This window comes from Blennius ocellaris (assembly GCF_963422515.1).
Source record: "Blennius ocellaris genome assembly, chromosome: 2".
In the NCBI taxonomy this organism is placed as follows: Eukaryota; Metazoa; Chordata; class Actinopteri; order Blenniiformes; family Blenniidae; genus Blennius; species Blennius ocellaris.
Window position 1 is genome coordinate 25,682,343 of NC_137651.1, and position 19,930 is coordinate 25,702,272.

General features: G+C 40.9%; 2 protein-coding genes across 3 annotated transcripts in view; both read left to right on the plus strand.

The window, feature by feature from the left end:
• Nucleotides 1-3,731, plus strand: part of gab2 (GRB2-associated binding protein 2) — a 39,770-nt gene extending 36,039 nt beyond the window's left edge. Inside the window, exons 8-10 of the mRNA XM_080514042.1 lie at nucleotides 827-929; nucleotides 1,090-1,212; nucleotides 1,333-3,731. Coding sequence (XP_080370168.1) covers nucleotides 827-929; nucleotides 1,090-1,212; nucleotides 1,333-1,476 — 370 coding nt within the window. The 3' untranslated portion in view covers nucleotides 1,477-3,731. The remainder of the gene's footprint in view (nucleotides 1-826; nucleotides 930-1,089; nucleotides 1,213-1,332) is intronic.
• Nucleotides 3,732-6,544: 2,813 nt separating this feature from the next.
• maml2 (mastermind like transcriptional coactivator 2) overlaps nucleotides 6,545-19,930 on the plus strand; it is a 45,460-nt gene continuing 32,074 nt past the window's right edge. Inside the window, exon 1 of one of the 2 annotated variants that reach the window (XM_080514087.1) lies at nucleotides 6,545-6,662. In XM_080514087.1, coding sequence (XP_080370213.1) covers nucleotides 6,570-6,662 — 93 coding nt within the window. In that variant the 5' untranslated portion in view covers nucleotides 6,545-6,569. Of the gene's footprint in view, nucleotides 6,663-8,156; nucleotides 9,275-19,930 lie in introns of those variants that run through there. The other variant, XM_080514086.1, reaches the window with a different exon arrangement.

Below are 19,930 nucleotides of genomic sequence, written 5' to 3' on the forward strand. Positions count from 1 at the left end.
TCACACACACATACACACACACACACACACACACACACACACACACACACACACACACACACACACACACACACACACACACACACACACACACACACACACACACACACACACACACACACACACACACACACACCCTGCCTTTCATATCTCCATATTTCAGCTTTCATTGACCAATGCCTAATTCACTATGTGCAACCTCAAATCTGAGAAACATACAAGACTTTCCAGGAGTCTCCACAACAAAAGTGAGATGGTATAAATGTTTTTGGACCCCACTAAGAGAGTAAACGAGGACACACGCATGCAAACATTCTTGATGTGGCTTCATGGCATTCCAGCGATGTTGCATTGACGTACAATAGCTGACTTTTGTCTTTAGAGGAAAAGGCACACACACATTTTATTTGCTCCGAATAATTTAATCCTTACATTTTATGTAAAGACACGTTTTGAGGTTAATTTAAGGAGTAACAGTTTCTCTCCTCAGATCAGGTTTTTGTCCCCATGGTTGCAGTTTTCTGATTTTTTTTTTTTTTTTTTGACCTTTACATTCATTTACATTTTATCACTGCTTTCATAACCCTCACTGTTACCTCACCCACCCAAATAAATCCACACACTTTGTATTTTTGTGTTACTTTAATAACTCACTGACTGTAACCTTAACCTAACGTATGACCGAGTGTTTGAACAGACTTCAAACCTCGCAACAAAAATAAAAGCTGACCTCATCCACACAATAAAATATAGATTTATGACACACATGATTGCAGCGTTTTGTTTCTGCCCGGGGTTCCTCACAGTTCTATCTGCTTTGCCTCAGGCCTGCGATGAACTCCATGTCCTCCCAACATTGTCGACCCATCTCCACACAAAGCATCACCAGCACCGACTCCGCAGACAGCGAGGAAAATTATGTGGCTATGGTGAGTCCCAGTAGCTGCAGGGGGAGATCAGGAGAGTACATTGTGTGCTTTGTTTTAATGATTCACTTGTTAGCGGGCTCCACGTACACGCTGTGTGAGTGAAACCTCTCTCTCTCTCTCTCCGTCTCTCTCTCTCGCCGTCGCTCTTGCGTCCCATTAGCAGAACCCAGCGTCTACCTCTCCGGCCGTGAGCGGCACCAGCAGTCCAGCCCCGAGGAAGTGTGGCAACGTGGACTACCTCGCGCTCGACTTCCAGCCTGGGTCGCCCAGTCCACACAGAAAAGTAAAGAGAGGATTTAATTTGTTGTGGCGTTTGCCTCATTTTAAAACAAATTTTAAAATCTCTGCACATTTCGCCCTCGGGCTCAAATCTCAGCCTAAATGTTTTTTTTTAATCCCGCAGCCTTCTACATCTTCTGTGACATCCGACGAGAAGGTGGACTACGTGCAAGTGGATAAGGAAAAGACCCAGGCACTGCAAAGCACAATGCAAGAGTGGACTGATGTGCGGCAGTCGACTGAGCCTGCCAAGGGGGTCAAGTCCTGACACTGACCGATACAAAGATTTCCATCTTAAGCCAAGCATCCACAGTGTTGGGTTTCTGTCATTAACGTGAATGCTGTTTTGGCTTGTTTAAGACACAAAAAAAAAACTAAACAAAAAAAAGAAAAAAAAAGAAGCCATAACCAACTCTATGCCTGTTCTCTGTGACGATTATGACTGCAGGGCGCTGCTAGCAAGCAGGATATCAGGAAGTGTCCTGCCACGCTCTTCTTCCTGCAGACTCCTAGAGAGGTGTTTGGCAACTGATACTGCGTATGACAATATCATCCCTGTCGTCATTCCACTCCAAGCTTCCCTGCCCGCCCGTCAGCAACACTTAATTTAGTTTCTACTTGGTAATTTACTCGATGGCTGGCGTTTTAAGAAAGGAAAAGAAAAAAAAAAAGAAAAGAATCAGCAGTGGCTAACTGGTCGATAACTATATTAATACACTGTGAGAGTGTGCTGACTGGTCTCAGGAATGCCAAGATGCACTCCAATTTTGGCATGCGGGCTGACATCCTCTTTTCACTTCAATCGAGCATTTGTGCTGAGTCTTGCAGAAGTAGTGAGGAGATTATTCTCACTGCGGGGCAGTCATTTCAGCTTAGCGGTGCATGTCTGGTGAGAAGGAGAGGGAGGAAATGCAGCCATACAAATACGCTGAGGCCCCGTGTCAGAAGCCTTAATGATGACTGCACACGGCGGTCGCTTTAGTTTTCGATTAACTGCGAGACCGAACCATATTTAAGAGCTGTCGAGATGAGATGACAGGCCAATTATTTCCGTGCAGGTACAAAGTCAGTCACACCCTAATGTATATAATGAAGAAAATATGCCAGAGACAGATGAAGAAACATCTTGGGTCTTGATAGGTTTGGCCTCAGTGGTCACTTCATTTCAGGTATTTTGACTCATTTCAATATAAATGTGCACTGACCGGGACATTTTGTTATATGAAGTTAAAGATCAAGCAGGGGAGGTGAACTTTAGAAACTCATCTTTCTCTCTCTGGAGGCCATAAACACGAGCTATAGCAGACAGAGAGCAGCATATTTCTGTTTTCTGGATTTCACCGATTTGTCTTCAGGCTTTCATATGCCACACACTACAGCAAATGATGGTTTCCTGGATGTAAATTATTAATAGAAAGACATATTTGCAGTGCATCTTGTTGACTGTTAGTAATTTGATGCACTCGAAACAAAAGTGCTCTACAGGAATGCAACTTTTCTTGCAAAGGCAACCTGCCAACATGAAGATTTGCACGTGATCGTAGCCCTTTTAAAAAGAAAAAAGTTGAGGAATAATTCCCTTTAGTCTTCTATTTCTTCAATTTGCCTTATATATTCTGTTCAGACTGTATATTTTGCCTGGGTAAAATGTAAGAGTTCACTATACTATTCATGAAAGGACCATATTTTATTTAGGACAATTCAACTTAAGTCCAGTATTTCATTGTGGGCTGGAACCACTGAAGGGGGAGAATTGATCTTACCAAGAATAGCGAGGCCATGCAGTGCTGGATGGTATTATTGATTGGTTCATTAAGATTAACATCTTAATGTTTTTCTACCATTTTTACAACTTTTTGTATTCTTTTTAATCATTATTTTTTACTGATACATGTAAGCAAGTGTTATGCAAAAGAACAGGATCAGCCTAAATTAAGCCAAGTTCCCAAATTGGATTGTTTTTTGGTTTTTTTTGTTCTTCTTTCTCTCCGTTTGCACTGGCTGAACCGTTCCCGGGTGACTTGTGAATTACAAAGAGCAAGGGAGGAGAGAAAACACTGAGGGATGAGCCCGTTTGCCCCCGTCGGTCTCTGAAGTGAAAATGGATGTGTAATTTATTATCGAGAGAGATCCACTGTAAGAAGAGCTGTGTTATGTATTGTGGTAGATTGTGAGTTGTAGTATGTTAAAACGAAGAGCGACAGCTCACATTTACTGTCAGACTGTCACTGGGTTGACGTACTGTACTTGGAGAGATCTTTTGGTTGTTTGTTTTTTTTGGGGGGGGGGATTAACCACTGTTATTGCTACTACTGTAAGGCATTTGCAAATTGCTTGTGTGTTAATTTATTAATTTATTGCATGTTCTGCAGGTGATTATTGTAAAAAAGAAGACAAAACACAAAGACCAAACAAGGAAACATTCACTCTACTAACATTGATGTATGCAAACTCATGATTTCCTTTTTTCTTAAATTTTTTTTTTTTTTTTTAAAGCAATATGAGCAATGATGCCAGTGTGATGGTAATGTGGTACAGTTATTTGGGGACATACAAGAAGACGAAACGTTGTTATTCCTGTAATATGGTAGACTTAAACTGTGGACATAGAATAAATCAAGAAGTGAAAGTTTGGAGTGCTGAAGTTCCTCTTTAAAGCAAGATATACGCACACACAAACTGGTGCTTTAATTCAACCGAAATACTTGTTTTTGGTTTTGATTTCGCAACTATTCTATTTGTGCTTGAAATAGTTGTGCACCTTCACTAAAATTGTGCAACAAAAACAACGGAGGAATCATTTTTATTAAACCAATGTTATTAGAAAATCTAATAAAATGCCCAAAAAGTACTAGGTGGAAGTGCAAAATGTATATTCCTATTCATTCTTCACTTTTCTTCTATCAACTTAAATTATTTGGACAGATTCTTAACATATTTACAGTTGACATAGAACATTATCCACACTCATGCAACCCTAAATTTGGTATATAAAACTGACATTCCTGCATCATAGCTCAATCCGATTTTCTATTAATGATGCTAATTAATTTCAAATTAATGCAATTTATTGTGCCTGTCAGTTCCACCGGTCCAGCCCACACACTGAAATACACACTGTAATTGTTGCAAGCACATTTCATTCAAGACAAAAATTTATACTCAAAAATGTAGTCAGTTGTTAAATCATTTTCTTGTTTTCAGTGTGATTGATGCAATCATCATTGCACTTTCAAATTGGACCAGACCCATGAATTTCGGTGTGTTAATTAATAGTGCCCCCCCCCAAAAAAACCCAAAACAAAACAAAAACCATGAAGAACAGATCTTCTAAACATAGTAATAATAGTCCACTTAGGATTTTGTTTTTCCAGGACCTGCTTTGTTCTCTGTTAGTTTTGTTTTTATGTTACTGATCTAAGGTTTCCAACTGATTTTGTTGCCTGTGATTGCATCCACAAATTTTCTCGGATTCGACATGTAATACAAGTAGCAAAAGCACACTTTTCTACAATGAAATTGATTTATTTTGCTCATCTCTTTGCACGATAATAAAAAACAAAAAACAAATGTATACACTACTATACTTTTCTTTACAATAACCCCATAGTGTATTTACAGATTCTTAATGAGGATACCACTAGATGGAACTGTTTTGTTTAATGGAAAATCAACTTAATTTATTTACATGTTGCTGTTACCTTTTCCCTTGTTTAAGATTTGGATGTCAGATTTCACTTTGAATGCAGTTTTTTCCACCATCAGAAGCTCCTGAACGCCACCTCTTGTTGTCTGCTGCCCCCTGTTGTGTCAAACAGCAGCTGCACTGTCGGTGTTGATGGAGTGCTGAATTACTAAAGTTACAAAGTTACATCTGGTAACTTGAGCATCTCTCTAAAATCAAGAGAATTATTTCCATCGATAATTTATATAATTATGGAAAATAGTTATATTTGTGGTATGTATTATAATGGCATAAGCCCCTTTATTTAGGCAAATCATCTCCTATTCCTAATTATTGCACCTGATTGATGAATTTGTCTTAAAAAAATATTAAAGAAATGTACCTTAACATCAGCACAGGGCACAGAAAACTACTGAACATGACTGTTTAGTTTTAAACACCTTCTGTAAGTCTCAAGTAATTTTTTGGTGTGTTTATTGTGATCTATTACAGTTATACTCGTCAATCTTTTCACAATTCAATCTTTAAGGGAAGATAAAGCCAAATTTGAGAATTGATTGTACTGGAAATGGTGATTAAAGTGAGATTTTGTTCCGTTTTAAGCCACTTTGGAAGATATTTGATCATATTATTGACATCTAATAAGTTTAAAGTCTTTAAGTATAGAATCACCTTTCACTTGCACTTAAACCTACTCGGCATGATTAAAGACCAAAATCACTATTACGCACCAATGCCACCTATTTTCATACTTGCAACTTCCTCCTCAAACCATTGTTAAAAAAACACCCCCATAAAATGTTATCCTACCAGAATAATAATACATATAAAGCATAACTTTAATCTCCCAGATGCCATAAACCACTGGTACTCGCTAAACGGATGCCATAGCGCATGAAGCTATGACGATCATGTTCCAGTAATGACCAGTGGCCATGCTGTCATTTCCCATAAAGGGAATTAAAATGACTAATCGGTTGAACATTCCGCACTCAAACAAGCCCCCAGCAACAGATTTCTTTGGCTGACTCACTAAACGAGGCAACACAAATAAGATGTGAGAGCAATATTTCTTTTTCTCTCACCTCTAACCGAGTCAATCTCTCCTCTCATTGATAACAGGGAAACTGTGAAAGTACGGTTTGTCTGTTCTTCCTTTGGGCAATAAAAGAAAAGTTATTTTGCACAACACTGCTGTTTATAGATCCTTTTTATTTGCAGATCTTGTGCTAAATATCAATAAATCTTAAAAAAAATGTACATGCATTAATGCTAAAGGAATGTGTGTGTGGGTTTTTTTTCCCCCCATTAAATGGTCTGAATGGGTAAGTTGTGAGTAAAGTTAACCCACTCAAAGCCTATTTGTACTCCTTGTACTGTTTCTATGTGGACGTTTTGAACAGTCACCCCACATTTGTGTGGTTTTCCTCTGGGTGCTTCAGTTTCCTTCTGCTTTACAAAAACATACATCCTGCCTGTGTGTCAGATCCTGTGGCGGCATGCACACGTCCGTCTGCAACCTTTATTATATATGAAGAGTGTGTGTGTGTGTGTGTGTGTGGGGAGGGGGGGGGGACTAGTCCACCTTTAATGTATTTGTTTGGACTATGGGAGGGAAAAGGGAGTTTCCAAAACATAACAACTTCATCCATCTAAGCTCATACTGTTGTTCTGAGATGCAGCTCACCTCACATGCCTTCCATGCACAGGTAAAACGTGCAAGAACCGACCCAAGGCTGGGCTCAAACTGGGATATTTCTCTTTGTGAGGTGAGTGAACAAACCACTACACCATCATACCTGCGTTAAGAGGTAGACTTGAAGGCATTCTTGCTTTTGTTTTAATAAATGTGTTTGTAAAATACACAGTCATGCATCAGTATCAATGGTTGTATTTTACTATAAGTGGGATATTTAAAACTAACACATATAATTGAGCTGATACCACTTTTGACTTTGTTTGTTACCAATTAAGTAAATCATCAAGAATAACATTAGTTCAAAAAATCAGTTGAAAATTGTATATTCTTGTTAGAGTGGCAGTACAATTTGTGCTACGGGAAAACAAAGTAAATAAAAAAAAAAAGACCAAATTGTTGAATTTTCATGTTCCCATCAAGCAGTAATTGATGTTTTGGTGCCTGCATAATACACTGTTATTGTAATATTAGCACTACAATCTGCCAAAAGGGTGTCAAACATCTTGTCTGCAGTCTAAAGCTGTAATGCACAAATTTTCAATTTGACATAAATTACAATTACAATTGCTTATTTGTCCACTGAAGGTGGGCACTGAACATCATATTAAAACATAGCCAAGTATCTGGAGAGAAACTTTATTTATGGATGAATTTGTTTTTGTCTTCACTAAAGAGAAGGGTAAGGTTCAGAGATGTCTATAATCAGATTATTATACTTTCATTTCACCGGTCTTCACTGAGTCTGGCCAAAAGATTTCAGCTGTTCCGTGGCCACTGATCTATAACCTCATCACATTCACGCTGAAAATCATCACAATAGCCCCCCCCCCCCCTTCTGTTATTGGATAAATACCTATGCTTTGGCTGCAAAGAGCCTCCAGGATCCTGAGTGTTTTATAGGTTGGCCAGGTGGAAAGGAGGCCAGGGCCAGTAATACATTATAAGGCTCATAATTTGAAACAGAGACTCTTTTACCACTTGAATTCATATGTGCAGTTAGTAGGTTTATTTCTCAGCATGCCACTTTAACAGAGCTGGGGCCATGTGGTCTTAAAGATTAAATACATTGTTCTACATTTCTAAGTTCACATATGTGACGTCTTTTGGGATTTCTTGAGATTTGTCGATCCAGGGTGCAATTTGCATATATATATATACACTTTTTGCATGATGGGCTGCAAGAAGCTAGGGAATCAGACTTAGGGTCTGAGGTTCACAGGTTTGAATCTCACAGCTAAGAGGTCACTGAGCCAAGACCTTGACCTCATAAATGGCTAAAACTGCCTAAAGTGTAACAATACACCCATTGTTATGAAACTCCATTAATTTTCACATGCATGAATGTACCTGGATTGATACAGTACAGGTTTGGTACAGGTTTGACATCATCCATCCATCGGTCCATTCCTTTCCTGCATACCTCCTTCCTGCCACTGGAGGGCGTCCCAGTCCTCGACTCTCGGGTCTGAGTGCATCATGTCAGAGGAGGAATGTTCATACAATGAGGGTCTTGTGTGTGCAGCAGCTCTATTGCCTCGGTGTACGACACGGACAAACGATTGTCAAAGGACTATTCGAGACGGATCTCAATCGGTTTCGGGAACGACTCCCTGCGTTTTTCGGCCGCCTGGGTTTTGATTTAAACGCAACCAGATCCTCCCGATCCGGATGGAAAGAGGGGGGGGGGAAAGGAATCGTTTCTAAACAAACAAAACAAAACAAAAAAACCACAAGAAAATGCGTGAGTCTTGAACTTTAGTGGATTTCTGTGTGTTTTGGGTTTTTTTTTCGGGGGGGGGAACGATCGTTCACTTTCTCTGGCAGTAGATGTGATCGCTGGGAATATTTAATCGGAGGTAAAGTGAGCCGGAGCCGTAGCAGGGGATGTATCCATTGGTGGAAATGAAGTTGTGCGTGCTGTGGTTTTGAATCATTCAGGGATTCATATTGAATAGACGATCGCCTATTTATTTGCGAGCAGAGGTCGACTCATTAAGATCGGGATTATTCCAGCTGGTCCTTTTTTTTTTTTTTTAATCTATAAATCTACTAACTCCGTGGAATAACATACACTTTTGTAACTTTTTCTCTCTCATTGATTGATATTTTATTACATTTGGTTACATTGTTTCTTTCTTAGTTATTTTGTTGTTTCTAGTCACATGGGACCACAGTTGAGTGCATAGGTCTAGTGTTCTTCCATGCCTGAGCTGCGGTCCAGTACAAGCTGAGTGGACCCTCAGACTCTACAAACTTCCAGCGGGCATGGGAGAAGCGACCCCGGCGCAGCCTGCCGCGGGGACGTTCGTACCCATGCTGGGTGTGGGTCTGGGGGCGATGCCCGGCGGGGTGGGCGGCGGGCCGGTGGTGGGATCCTCCAGGGGGGGCTCCTCCGCGGTGCCACAGCTGCACAACGCCATCGTGGAGCGTCTGCGCGCCCGCATCGAGCTGTGCCGGCGGCACCACTCCACCTGCGAGAACCGCTACCAGCGGGGCCAAGCCGAGACCTCCGACCGCGAGCACGAGAGCACGCTCCACCTGCTCAACATCGTCCACCAGGGGCCCGGAAACCGCAAGGCCAAGGGCAGCCGGGCCTCGAACCAGCAACCTCCAGAGTACAGCAGGGCCAACGGAGACCAGAAGGGTGCAGAGGGCGAGCAGAAGATCAACACGCGCATTGCGGTAAGTTTTGAGGAGTGATGAGTTGCTATTATTATTGTTTTGTTTTTTTTAATTAATCAATTACCAGAAACAATTGAAATATTGATGGTTTTGCATCTGCATCTATTGCATTATGCACTATATTGCCAAAGGTATTTGCTCAGTTATCCAAATCATTGTCCCAGTCACTTCCATGGCCACAGGTGAATAGACTTAACAGACTATTTCTACAAACATGAGTGAAAGAATGTGTCACTCTGGGAGCTCAGTGAATTCCAGCATATGTTACAGCCATTGGATGCCACCTGTGCAAGAAGTCCAGCCAGGAAATTTCCTCACAATCAACTGTTAGTAATATTATAACAAAGTGGAAGCCATGAAAACTGCGAGGCCCATAACCACTTCTGAACATTGTAGAAGTTCTTCCTAGAAGAATTGAAGCTTTACTAGCTGCGAGAGGTGAACCCACATCATATTGCCTGCTATGGGTTAAGAATGGGAGATCACTCAAGTTCATATACATGTGAAATCAGGTGACTGAATACCTTTGGCAATTTAGTGTATTTGTGATAGTAAAATTGAGTGGTGGTTGTTTCAGTTCAGGTTCTGTGTGCAGTTTGCATGTTCTCTGCGACTCCACATTGCTGGTAGGTCAAGTGTTTGTGATGGACTGTTGACCTCTCCAGGATGTATCTTTACTTCCACCCACAGTCAGCTGGGACCCCTTCCATCACCCAGCAATGCAAAGTTAGTATAGAAGCTGCTGATGGTGATCTGTTGGTAATGGGTCATTATTGGTGGTAGAAGTTTGGTGGAAGTTTTTTGGGCCTTTCACTGTATTTTGCCCCTGGAGGTTTCATTAAAAATTGTCTTTCTGTTGCGATTGTAGTCATTTTGGTTAGTAATTGTTTAGGCTTTTGAAAATATATACATTTTGATCACCTATACTCAACACCACACCAAAGAAAGACCCTTAGGTAAATGTTATTATGGCACTATTTTACTGGTCTATATCGAACACCCGAACTGAAATGTGTTTGACACACCTGGTTTCAAGATACATGGATGGTAGATGAGATGATACGGTCGGTGATATGTTGCTTTCACTTGCTGTAATGTGAAAACACAAATCTATAAGACCATCGTGAAAATGTATTTGAAGGATGTCGTTTGATCTCTATCACTGATCATGCTTAAAGTGATTTTTCAACACAAACAAGCGTTACAGAGCAGCCTTATCTACATTAATCACAGATCAATCAGGAAATGCTTAAAAACAAGAGTTGTAAACTCACCGTTACCGATACCGATAGTCATGATTAAAGGGCCCCTTGAAGTAAGGGGATCACAGAGCTTGTTTGCAAAGCAATCCATTCTGAGGAAATGGTTTTGGGGTCATTGGGCCATGGGGATGTTTTGCATTCACTGCAAACCATGTCAACATCTGTACTGATCCAAGCAGAGATGCAGATGCATACCGTGGCTTGTTTAACTTATCTAATCTGCAACCTCAACGGAAATCTGTCTTTCCTTTATGTCAATGGTACCTGTCACTGAAGAGGGTTTCTTAAAGTGTTTCAAAACAAAGGTGACCTCTTTTTGAGTGATTTTAACCCTCATTTGATAGTTTTGGAGAACCTGTAGAGTGAGGACAAAGTATTGTCTTTCCATAATGGCTGAGCCTTGCAGGAAAAAAAAGAAGAAATAGCAAGCAGGATTGGGAAACTTAGCCATGCTTTCTATGTGCCTGGTAGTGCTGATAGGCCGTACTTCCTGTATGGCATCTGTTAAGAGAACAGCCAGCAAGATGTGAGATTTATTTTGTTGTTGTTGTTTTGTTTTGTTTTTTTCATTGGGCATGAGGGAGTTCAGCAATCGAGGCTATGAATTATTTCCCAAGCATTTCAATAGAATGTCAAAGGGGGCGAAAGCCTCCAGATGTTCTTTTTCTTGCTTAAGATGTTGCATGGAAAAACAAACAATGCAGTAAAGCCATAAAAGGGCAACAGTGATTGTTCTGTAATTTTATTTATTGCCGTCACTGGAATTGGGTAGTTGTATTAGCTTTTGCCTTGATCAGGACATTCACATACGAGTTAAGTAGATTCTTCTTGATTTATGGTGTTAATAAAAAAAATAAAATGCAGTTTTTCCCCCTCGTAGCTTTCCACATATTTACCTTTTCATGCTGTGAGCTAGAGAGATGGCGAACATGGTGCAAGACAAGACAACAGCATCATGGATTATATTGACTGTCTTAAAGAGGTCAGGGAACATCATTATCATGTACTGTTATATTTTTACTGATGTTGACTCTGGAGTAGCGTGTTCTATATAAAAATGATGACTACAGCAAGATGGTGAGGAGGAAATGAAGTCCTGGTGCACATGTTTATTTCAACCCGGAGGTTGAACATTTTTTTTTTTTTTTCACAACTCATGAAGATTGCGTGAGGCAGAACAGCAGCCGTAGCAGAAATCCCAACCTCCATACAAGCACACTGAATGATATGCCTTAAAATTAATTAAACAAGTGCAATGTGAAAAAGTCTTGGTACGTGATGCATGTGTTTTCCAATCATCTCGAGCAGTGAATAGGGAAACTTGTGCTTCAAGTGATTTCTGGGGTTGCAGGAGTAGTTCTCCGTACTGCATTCTTCTGAATTAAAAAGTAAGGCATTCACAATGGTCACATCTGTGCGTGATATTGACTGTTCACATTGGAATTTGCAATGGTAATGTACACCAAGTGAGGGGCAAACAACACAATGGATTATGACTGGCTGCGAGCGCGGAGTGAGCAGCACTTAACAACGGTGCTCATTGAGACCAGATTAACAAAGGATATTCTTTTAGATGAAATTGGAGAAATGGGAAAGATGAGATAAGAGCTTACGTATCGACTCAGAAAATGATTTTCCATAAAGCTGCCACGAACCCATCGAACGCTTTCGGATATTCCCATTTTGAGCTTGTTGTTTCAGCGCTGGTGTTTCAATATTTCCCTTCCTACCTGTATCACTAAATGTATTATTCTGCACAGAAATAGGTCACGCGGCGAAGCTCACAAAAACGTTAGCCCTCTATTACAATATGCAGATGTTGAGTTTCATCAGATCAGGATCCAGCAAATCGTCTTTCAATGATACAGATAGTGAGCAGAGAAATTAATAGCGCAACAAACAATAATGCAGCGTTGCTGCATGCTAGCATGCCATGCGCTGCCATGCCCTATTATCATATGTTTAACAAATGGCTCACTAAGCACCTTCTTGAAAGATCTGCTGGCCATGAAACTGTCTGAACCACACGGCCTCCATATAAATGTTTAGAGCCACTGGATACATTTCCTGCGCATGTTTACTTAAAGTCAAACAAGCCTTGAAAAAGCAGTAGGCGAGGGATGCTTGGTGATTAACAGTCCGGGTGCACTGGGAAGGATTTTTTTTTCATTTTATCACCTAGTCGGTTACAAGTGTAAGATCTAGGAACTGCCATCCTGCAGCAGCATGAACTCGAAGCTTTCCTCATGTTTTTTCTTATCTTTAGCTACTTGTAACCTCATGTGCCCACTGTGCAAAGCAGCTCGTTTAACCACGTAAATACATTCCTATAGCCACAATCACTGTTTGTAGTCATCATCAAGCCACATTTTTTTGTCCTTATGTCATATTCTCTCGTGTTTCTTGTAACTCTATTCTGGAATATGCAATGAAGGCCCAGTGCCAATTATACTGTAAGCATTGTACCTTGATCAAATGGTTAAGAACTCCTTCTGACGGTCGTCTGGGCTTTTGACAACAGAGCAAATATTCCTTATGTGAAGCCCATGACCTCTAGAAGAATGTAGTCAGTCTAACAGGTAAAAATATGATTAATAGAATGGGGAAAAAAATGCTATAAAAATAGTCTTTCCCTCTCTGCAAATAGTCCTTTATCAACTTGATCTTTACAGATTAAGGTTCAAGGCACTTTTATTTATAAATGTATTTATTTTTTTACATTAAAGGTGAGTATTTTATCCTCCAGAAGTAATCATGTTGACTTGTAACACCTCACACTTATCCACTTAATGCCACATTACATAATTGGTTGCTTTTTGATTCAGTAATCAAACACTACAATTTCAAGCTGACCAGGGGATCGACAGCTTCCTCAAACGACATTGAGAAAACAAAATTCCTTGTACTCACTTGTGGTCATGTATGATGGATGAAGACTGTGTGCATGAGTGCCGGGTGGGGTGTGCACTGTAAGTGTTTCCTGGCAAACCTTGTTTAGCTGCTGAACAGCTTGAATCGGAGCTGCTGGTGGTCTGATCTCAGCCTGGCTCGACTGTGATGTGAAACAATTAGCCCAGGTCCGTGGGGGCCACCCACAGTGAAGCCCACAGCCCCGTGGATGCAGAAAGGATCCATGTTCATCCTGCAGATCACTGCCATGTTGCCATGGAAAAGCTGAACTTTTGTCTGTGTGGAGAAGTTGGATGTCAATCGGTTCTAAATACTAAATTACTTTAAGTCCACTTTGGTGAGGAATGGAATTGCTGCCGTTTATTGACAGCATGACTACGCTGTAAGCCTGATGTGATTAGGCGCGTTTCATTGTGCAAACTGCGAGATGAGGTGAGCATCTCACAGGGCTCTGATTTAAAAGAAATTAAGATAGGCCTCCATATACTCTCGTAAAGCCATCTAGTAATCTCTTCCTCCTATTAGGGATTAGTGTTCATTCCAAGATGTGCTTCAATTCATTTCCACTTATGTTTACTTCATTTTTTTTTAAATCGGCCAATACAGAAAATCAGATATTGTGACAATAAAACACCTTAAATTTGGGTACAATGGAACTATTTTCTCTGATGTCCTGAACTTAGAGTAGGATATACAGTAATGTTTGTGTAAATGCATGTATTGTAACTTGAAATACGGTATATGCACAATCGCACGACTATTCACTACTAGATTATATACATTTAATTAATCAAAGTCAGATCTCCTGGGATAAGGATAAAGTAAGCTATGGATAAGCTATTATTTTAGAATTTTATCTGCTCAAATATCAATCTATCCATCATCTATGCTAGCTTTATATGACTTAATGTCTGAGGGAGCTGGGACAAATCCCAGCTGAGAACTGGCAAAAGGCACATTGAGATGGATGATCTCACCCAATCACAGCATAGGATTAACAAATAACCAACTGCAACATGGATGTCTTTGAATTGGAGAAGGAAGCCAGAGTACATGGTAAAAACCCATGCAAGCCCAGTTAGAACATGCAAACACTGCACAGAACTGTTTTGCGCCAGCTTACTATCCCTGTACCTCAAAGAAGGTTGTCATTATCTTCAGCGGTTACACGACAACTTTTCAAGTGAAAACACAAACCTTTCGTTACATTTTGGGTGTCCGTTTAGGCAGAGACACTGTAAACGCAACTTTATCAAAACGGCTCCCAAGGTGGAACTTTTTGACAACGCTCACTCTGTTGTTGTGCAGACGGGAAAACAATACTTTTTGAAAACACTCGGGCTCTGTCTCTCCATGCAGACAGTGGGAACGATGCCGCCTAATGAACAATTCTTCTGCACATATGCCAGTACATGGACAATAACAACAATGGTGGTATCCAGAGTGTCATGACTCCCAGTCCAGATTCTCCCTGGACCTTGTAGTTTTGTCGGTGAAAGTCACCGGGGATAGCAACTCAACTTGGTCATCTGTCGATACGAATGTCATTGTACCTGTGATTGTTATTGTATGAAGCGTATTGTTCTCTGCAGGCATGTGTGCAGTTTCACTACAAAAATAAACATTCCTGTGTAAACACTTATCATTTTAAAAACGTTGTTGTGTAAATGCAAAATGTTTCAGAGAAGACCATACAAAAATGAGGAGTTTTCACTTAAATCATATTTTTTCTGAGACAACAGCTTTTTACTGACACACATCAAATACATTTATTGATATGTTTTTGTAAAAGCTGGAGCCACATAACATCCTGATCTGGACATTTCACAACTATATATGGAGACATGTTCATATTTTTTTAGCACCAAGAACCTGTGCTGTATGTAAGCACAGTTTGTCTTTGGTGGAATGGGAATGTGGCAAGTCAATATCTCACATATGCTCCTAATGCTGTGTGTCCAGGAAATAACTGCTTCTCTAATGTACTTGTTTTGAAGCTGTGGTAATTCTGCATTAGTTCAAACAGATACTAGCGAAATCATCCATGTGATAGATTGCTCATTTTCAGTAAACAGCTTTCTTTTAACATCAGTAAACATAGGTTTTTACCATCTTGGCGACACACGTTTCATGATTATGATTGCTGTATCCTTGAGGGCGCGGGAGGAACAAGCTTCGACAAGTTTCTCATTCAGTAGCTGACCCAGACACCAGATTATTACTAAGTGGCAGGAACAAAGTTCGCTGCTGATTGACATTTCTCAGAGGAGCTTTATTTTTCAATCTCTTTTCCTTCATGACTACATGCCCTGATGATATCATTAACTGCATTTCCAGTCCTGTAAACTGGAGCTCTAAATATAATCTATTGCTGTGGCGATTTAAGCCAAGACATCCACAGCTCATTGGACCAAATCTGAGTATATCACACCCTCAGCCTTTAAAATGTCAAATGGTCAATAATGTCATGTCGTAGTCTTTGTTTTGTTTTACTTACGGCTATCGTTACTGTTACCATTTACTTTCCTCCAAACACAGTGGATTTTTATACCTGAAAAGACTTACAAGACACTCAAATTTTACTGCAGCAATAAAAGGCTGCATGAGCTGTCTATGGTACATCAGCTCATGGCAAAAACAATAAAAACAACAACGGGTTGTTACAAGTTGTTAAGTGTGATTCTTCTTTTGTGTAAATGGGTAAACATGATGGATTGGCAACCTGTGCATTTTCACCAATGCAAGGGATCAAAGACCATTGTGAACCATCACATACAGTGGTTATATTCGGTGACACTATTAAATAAGTGTACTTTTTATATTACTTTTTTCTCCGCAATACTTTACCTGTATACACATACAATTATTTAACTCCACTTCCTGTAAAATCGTACTACACCATTACCATTTGTGCCATTGAAAATATGTTTAGTGTCCAGCAAGTATTCAAATATCCATCCATCCATCCATAATCCATATACTAGGTATCTATCTATCTATCTATCTATCTATCTATCTATCTATCTATCTATCTATCTATCTATCTATCTATCTATCTATCTATCTATCTATCTATCTATCTATCTATCTATCTATCTATCTATCTATCTATCTATCTATCTATCTATCTATCTATCTATCTATCTATCTATCTATCTATCTTCCAAGTGTAATAGCTTTTAAAAAGACAATACTCAGCAAGCTTGGGTGTCATGTGGCAGCACTGTGTTGGAAATAGTGCTGAGAATCTGGGACATCTCTGTACCTGGCAACGTTTGCATTGCCTCCCTTTCTGGAAATGAGCACACTTTTATACTTTCATAGAGTCATTTAGATTTGATAACAAGTGCAATGCTGCTCAAGAACACACACACACACACACACACACACACACACACACACACACACACACACACACACACACACACACACACACACACACACACACACACACACACACACACACACACACACACACACACACACACACACACACTCCTAGGCACAAAATAGGGAGACAAAGAAGAGCATATGAATCAAGACAGACGGAAGTCTGAAGGCACCCAGCAGGGCAGTGAGGATGTGTGTCAAATCAAAGGCATTTATGATCATCTGTTATACAGTATCTCCAGCAGCAGTGTCTTAGCCCCCCCCCCCCCCCCCCCCCCCCCTCACCCTTCCCATCTTTACCAACTCTATGCCCCCCTACTCTTACACATTTCCACTCAGCCACCCTCCCACTGGCACATCCAGACACACACAACCCACCGTGGCGCACACACCTCATGTTTTATTCAGCAGCCTGTGGAAAGGCTGTATCTGTCTTTGAAGAGTGCTGCTGAAATCATGTAGTAAACCCATCTCATCCTCAGTCTTCAAGGGAGGGTACAACGTCGGGTAGCTACATGCTCACAAGAACGTGTAGCTTTGACAGTGCAGGTGGGCTTGGTTTACCCCCGCTGCTCCACGAGGCTTAAAACTGCCCGACCTCTAGGGTAAATGTAGCATTTAAGGTGTACGAGTACCACCGGCCATACTCAGATTAAACGCCATTTTCTGCTGCAGACATCTGCTCGCTGTCCTTGGCTGTGCTCCCCTGCCTCCAGCGGAGCTTGCAAGGCAGCAGCTTTACCTTCAGACGCCACAGTGGAGAAAATATACATGATCAGCAACAACCTTGATAAAATCTCCTCCCCCGGTGGCACAACTTTTGTTGTTTTTGTGTTGAATCAGCTAATTTGTACTCAGTGTTGTGATAACTAACAAATCGTGCCGCGCGTATGCTGCTGTCTACTGTTTGCTGCCATTCATGCTCACATGACAAGCGGCTAATATGTATTGACTTATCTGTAGATAAATCATCTGTAGACGAATTTGAAATGAATCCAGGTCACACAGTGGTGTAGTGTGTTTACATTCTGGTCTCACAATGTGAGTATCCCTAGTTCAAATCAAAAGGTCACTTTGAGGCACTGTTTACATGACAACATGAAGATGCTTTGTTTCAGAAAAGTTCCATGTCAACACACCAAAATTTTGAAAATGATGTCCATTCGCACAGAAACATCAGAAATGCTGAAAGCAATGTATTTTTCATTTTGGGCCTCTCGTGAGTGCTGTTGTTTGTTTTTTCATGAGACCACACACATATGTGCTCAGAGTACAGTACACTACAAACATTAACAATGGGAGTCCATAGACACTCGTGTGGACAAACAATGAAAATGGATGGCCATTTAAACTTACTGCTTACTGAGTACAGCTTAATTTTTGGTTAAAGAAATTAAAACAGGATGGTTTTTTAAAAGAAATTAATCTGACGAATTAACATGAAGAAATTCCTAAAATGTTGAACCACTGTTTAAATTTCCTTGTTGGTTCTCGCACTGCAAATTAAGCTCTGTGGCAGACTCTTGTGACTACGTGTAGACACTTGTTTCATGTTGTGAATATGAATTACCCCTCTACTTAGTGTTCCCGTGCAAGTGAACATTTCACTTGGTTGAAATACCTCTGTTCCCAAAGGGTTTAGATTAGAGAGTCCCTGCTGTATCCCTTTGTTGTTGATGTGTGCTTTCAGCTTCCTGCCAGTTGTTGCCAGTGCTTTGTTTAAATTTTCGAGCATTATATGGACCTCCAGATACAAAAGGAAATATCTCATTGGTGCCATTGAAGTCAACAGGGATTTTTCTGGAGGACTAATATATTACTTGCTATATTACAAGTTTCATGGCTTTTCGTCATCTGGATATGGAGCTGGGGGCGGACGATGTTTATGTACTTCTGTATATCTTCAGAGTCCTTGTATTGGTATCCGTTCAGGCCTGATGCGATTTCTTCTGCTCTGAGAGCTCTTTGAGGTTTGTCAGGTTTTTCCTGCTTGAGCTAATTGAAGAGAGGGCAGGATTGTGTGTTCGGGGAAAAAAAAAGAGGAGAGGGGAGGGTGGAGGGTAATACCTTGGAGTGTCTTTCCACGAGTACTTTGCTACCCGGTGCTGAAACTGGACCCCTGTGGGAACAAGTATGTCCAGGTGTATTTTATGTGCAGTGTATGGAAGGTGAATGGAGGGGACAGATTGCAGGCAAAATAAAACACATGCTATACTTTCCTGACACCAGTTTAGCGCAGCATTTACAATGTCTGCTGGGATTTTCCTCATTCATGGCGTGCCCCTTGAAAAGTCAGAATATTTTGTTTTTCTAAGCCGACATTTGCGGGTCGGATAAACAAGGAGCTTATCTATAACTGCTCTCACACTTATCCTGACAATCAGCCACCTGATATGTCAGTTTCCCGGACTTCTTGTAGCTGCTGTTGTAAACAGATCTGATTATCACAGCTGCCACCAGTGAACTGGGCGTGAATATCCAAGCATGCCTGGCTAGCGTGTCTCCCATCACCTTGCCGGAATGATCACAAGCCTTTACAGATGTATAACGCTCGGATGTAGCAATCTTTTGAGTGTCAACAATCAAGTTCAGAGTGAAAGCGACTTCATTCGCAGCAGGACATCAAACAGTCAGTCCTCCCCGGGGTCATTACCCTCCTCAGGAAATGAGAAAGTGGGCCCCTGATGTCACTGGCAAACCCCCTTTGCACAGGCGGCTGGGTTAAACTGGGAGAGGGGAGGAGGCACAGGAGAGGGAGGAAGAGGAGGAGGAGCGGGTGCTAGATCAGAGTTCAGGCATGTTTACATTACAGCTCAGGATATTTCTCAGAGCCTGGCCAAGCCGCTGAAGTTCCCAGGCTCCAGAGCTGCAGAGTGCTGAAAAGAGGCACAAGCATTCACTTATTTTCCTCGGTACTCCCTTGCTCTCCTTTGCTCTGGGGTCTGAGTCAGAGTTCAACTCCATTTGCATCGTGGTAGTGTTCTGTTCTTTGCTGAAAGTTATCCTGGGAGGGGGGTATTATGGAATTGAGAAATATGAAAGGTGAAAGTCACAAATTTGTCTGATGTGGGACAATGTTTGCTTGAGATCGTGT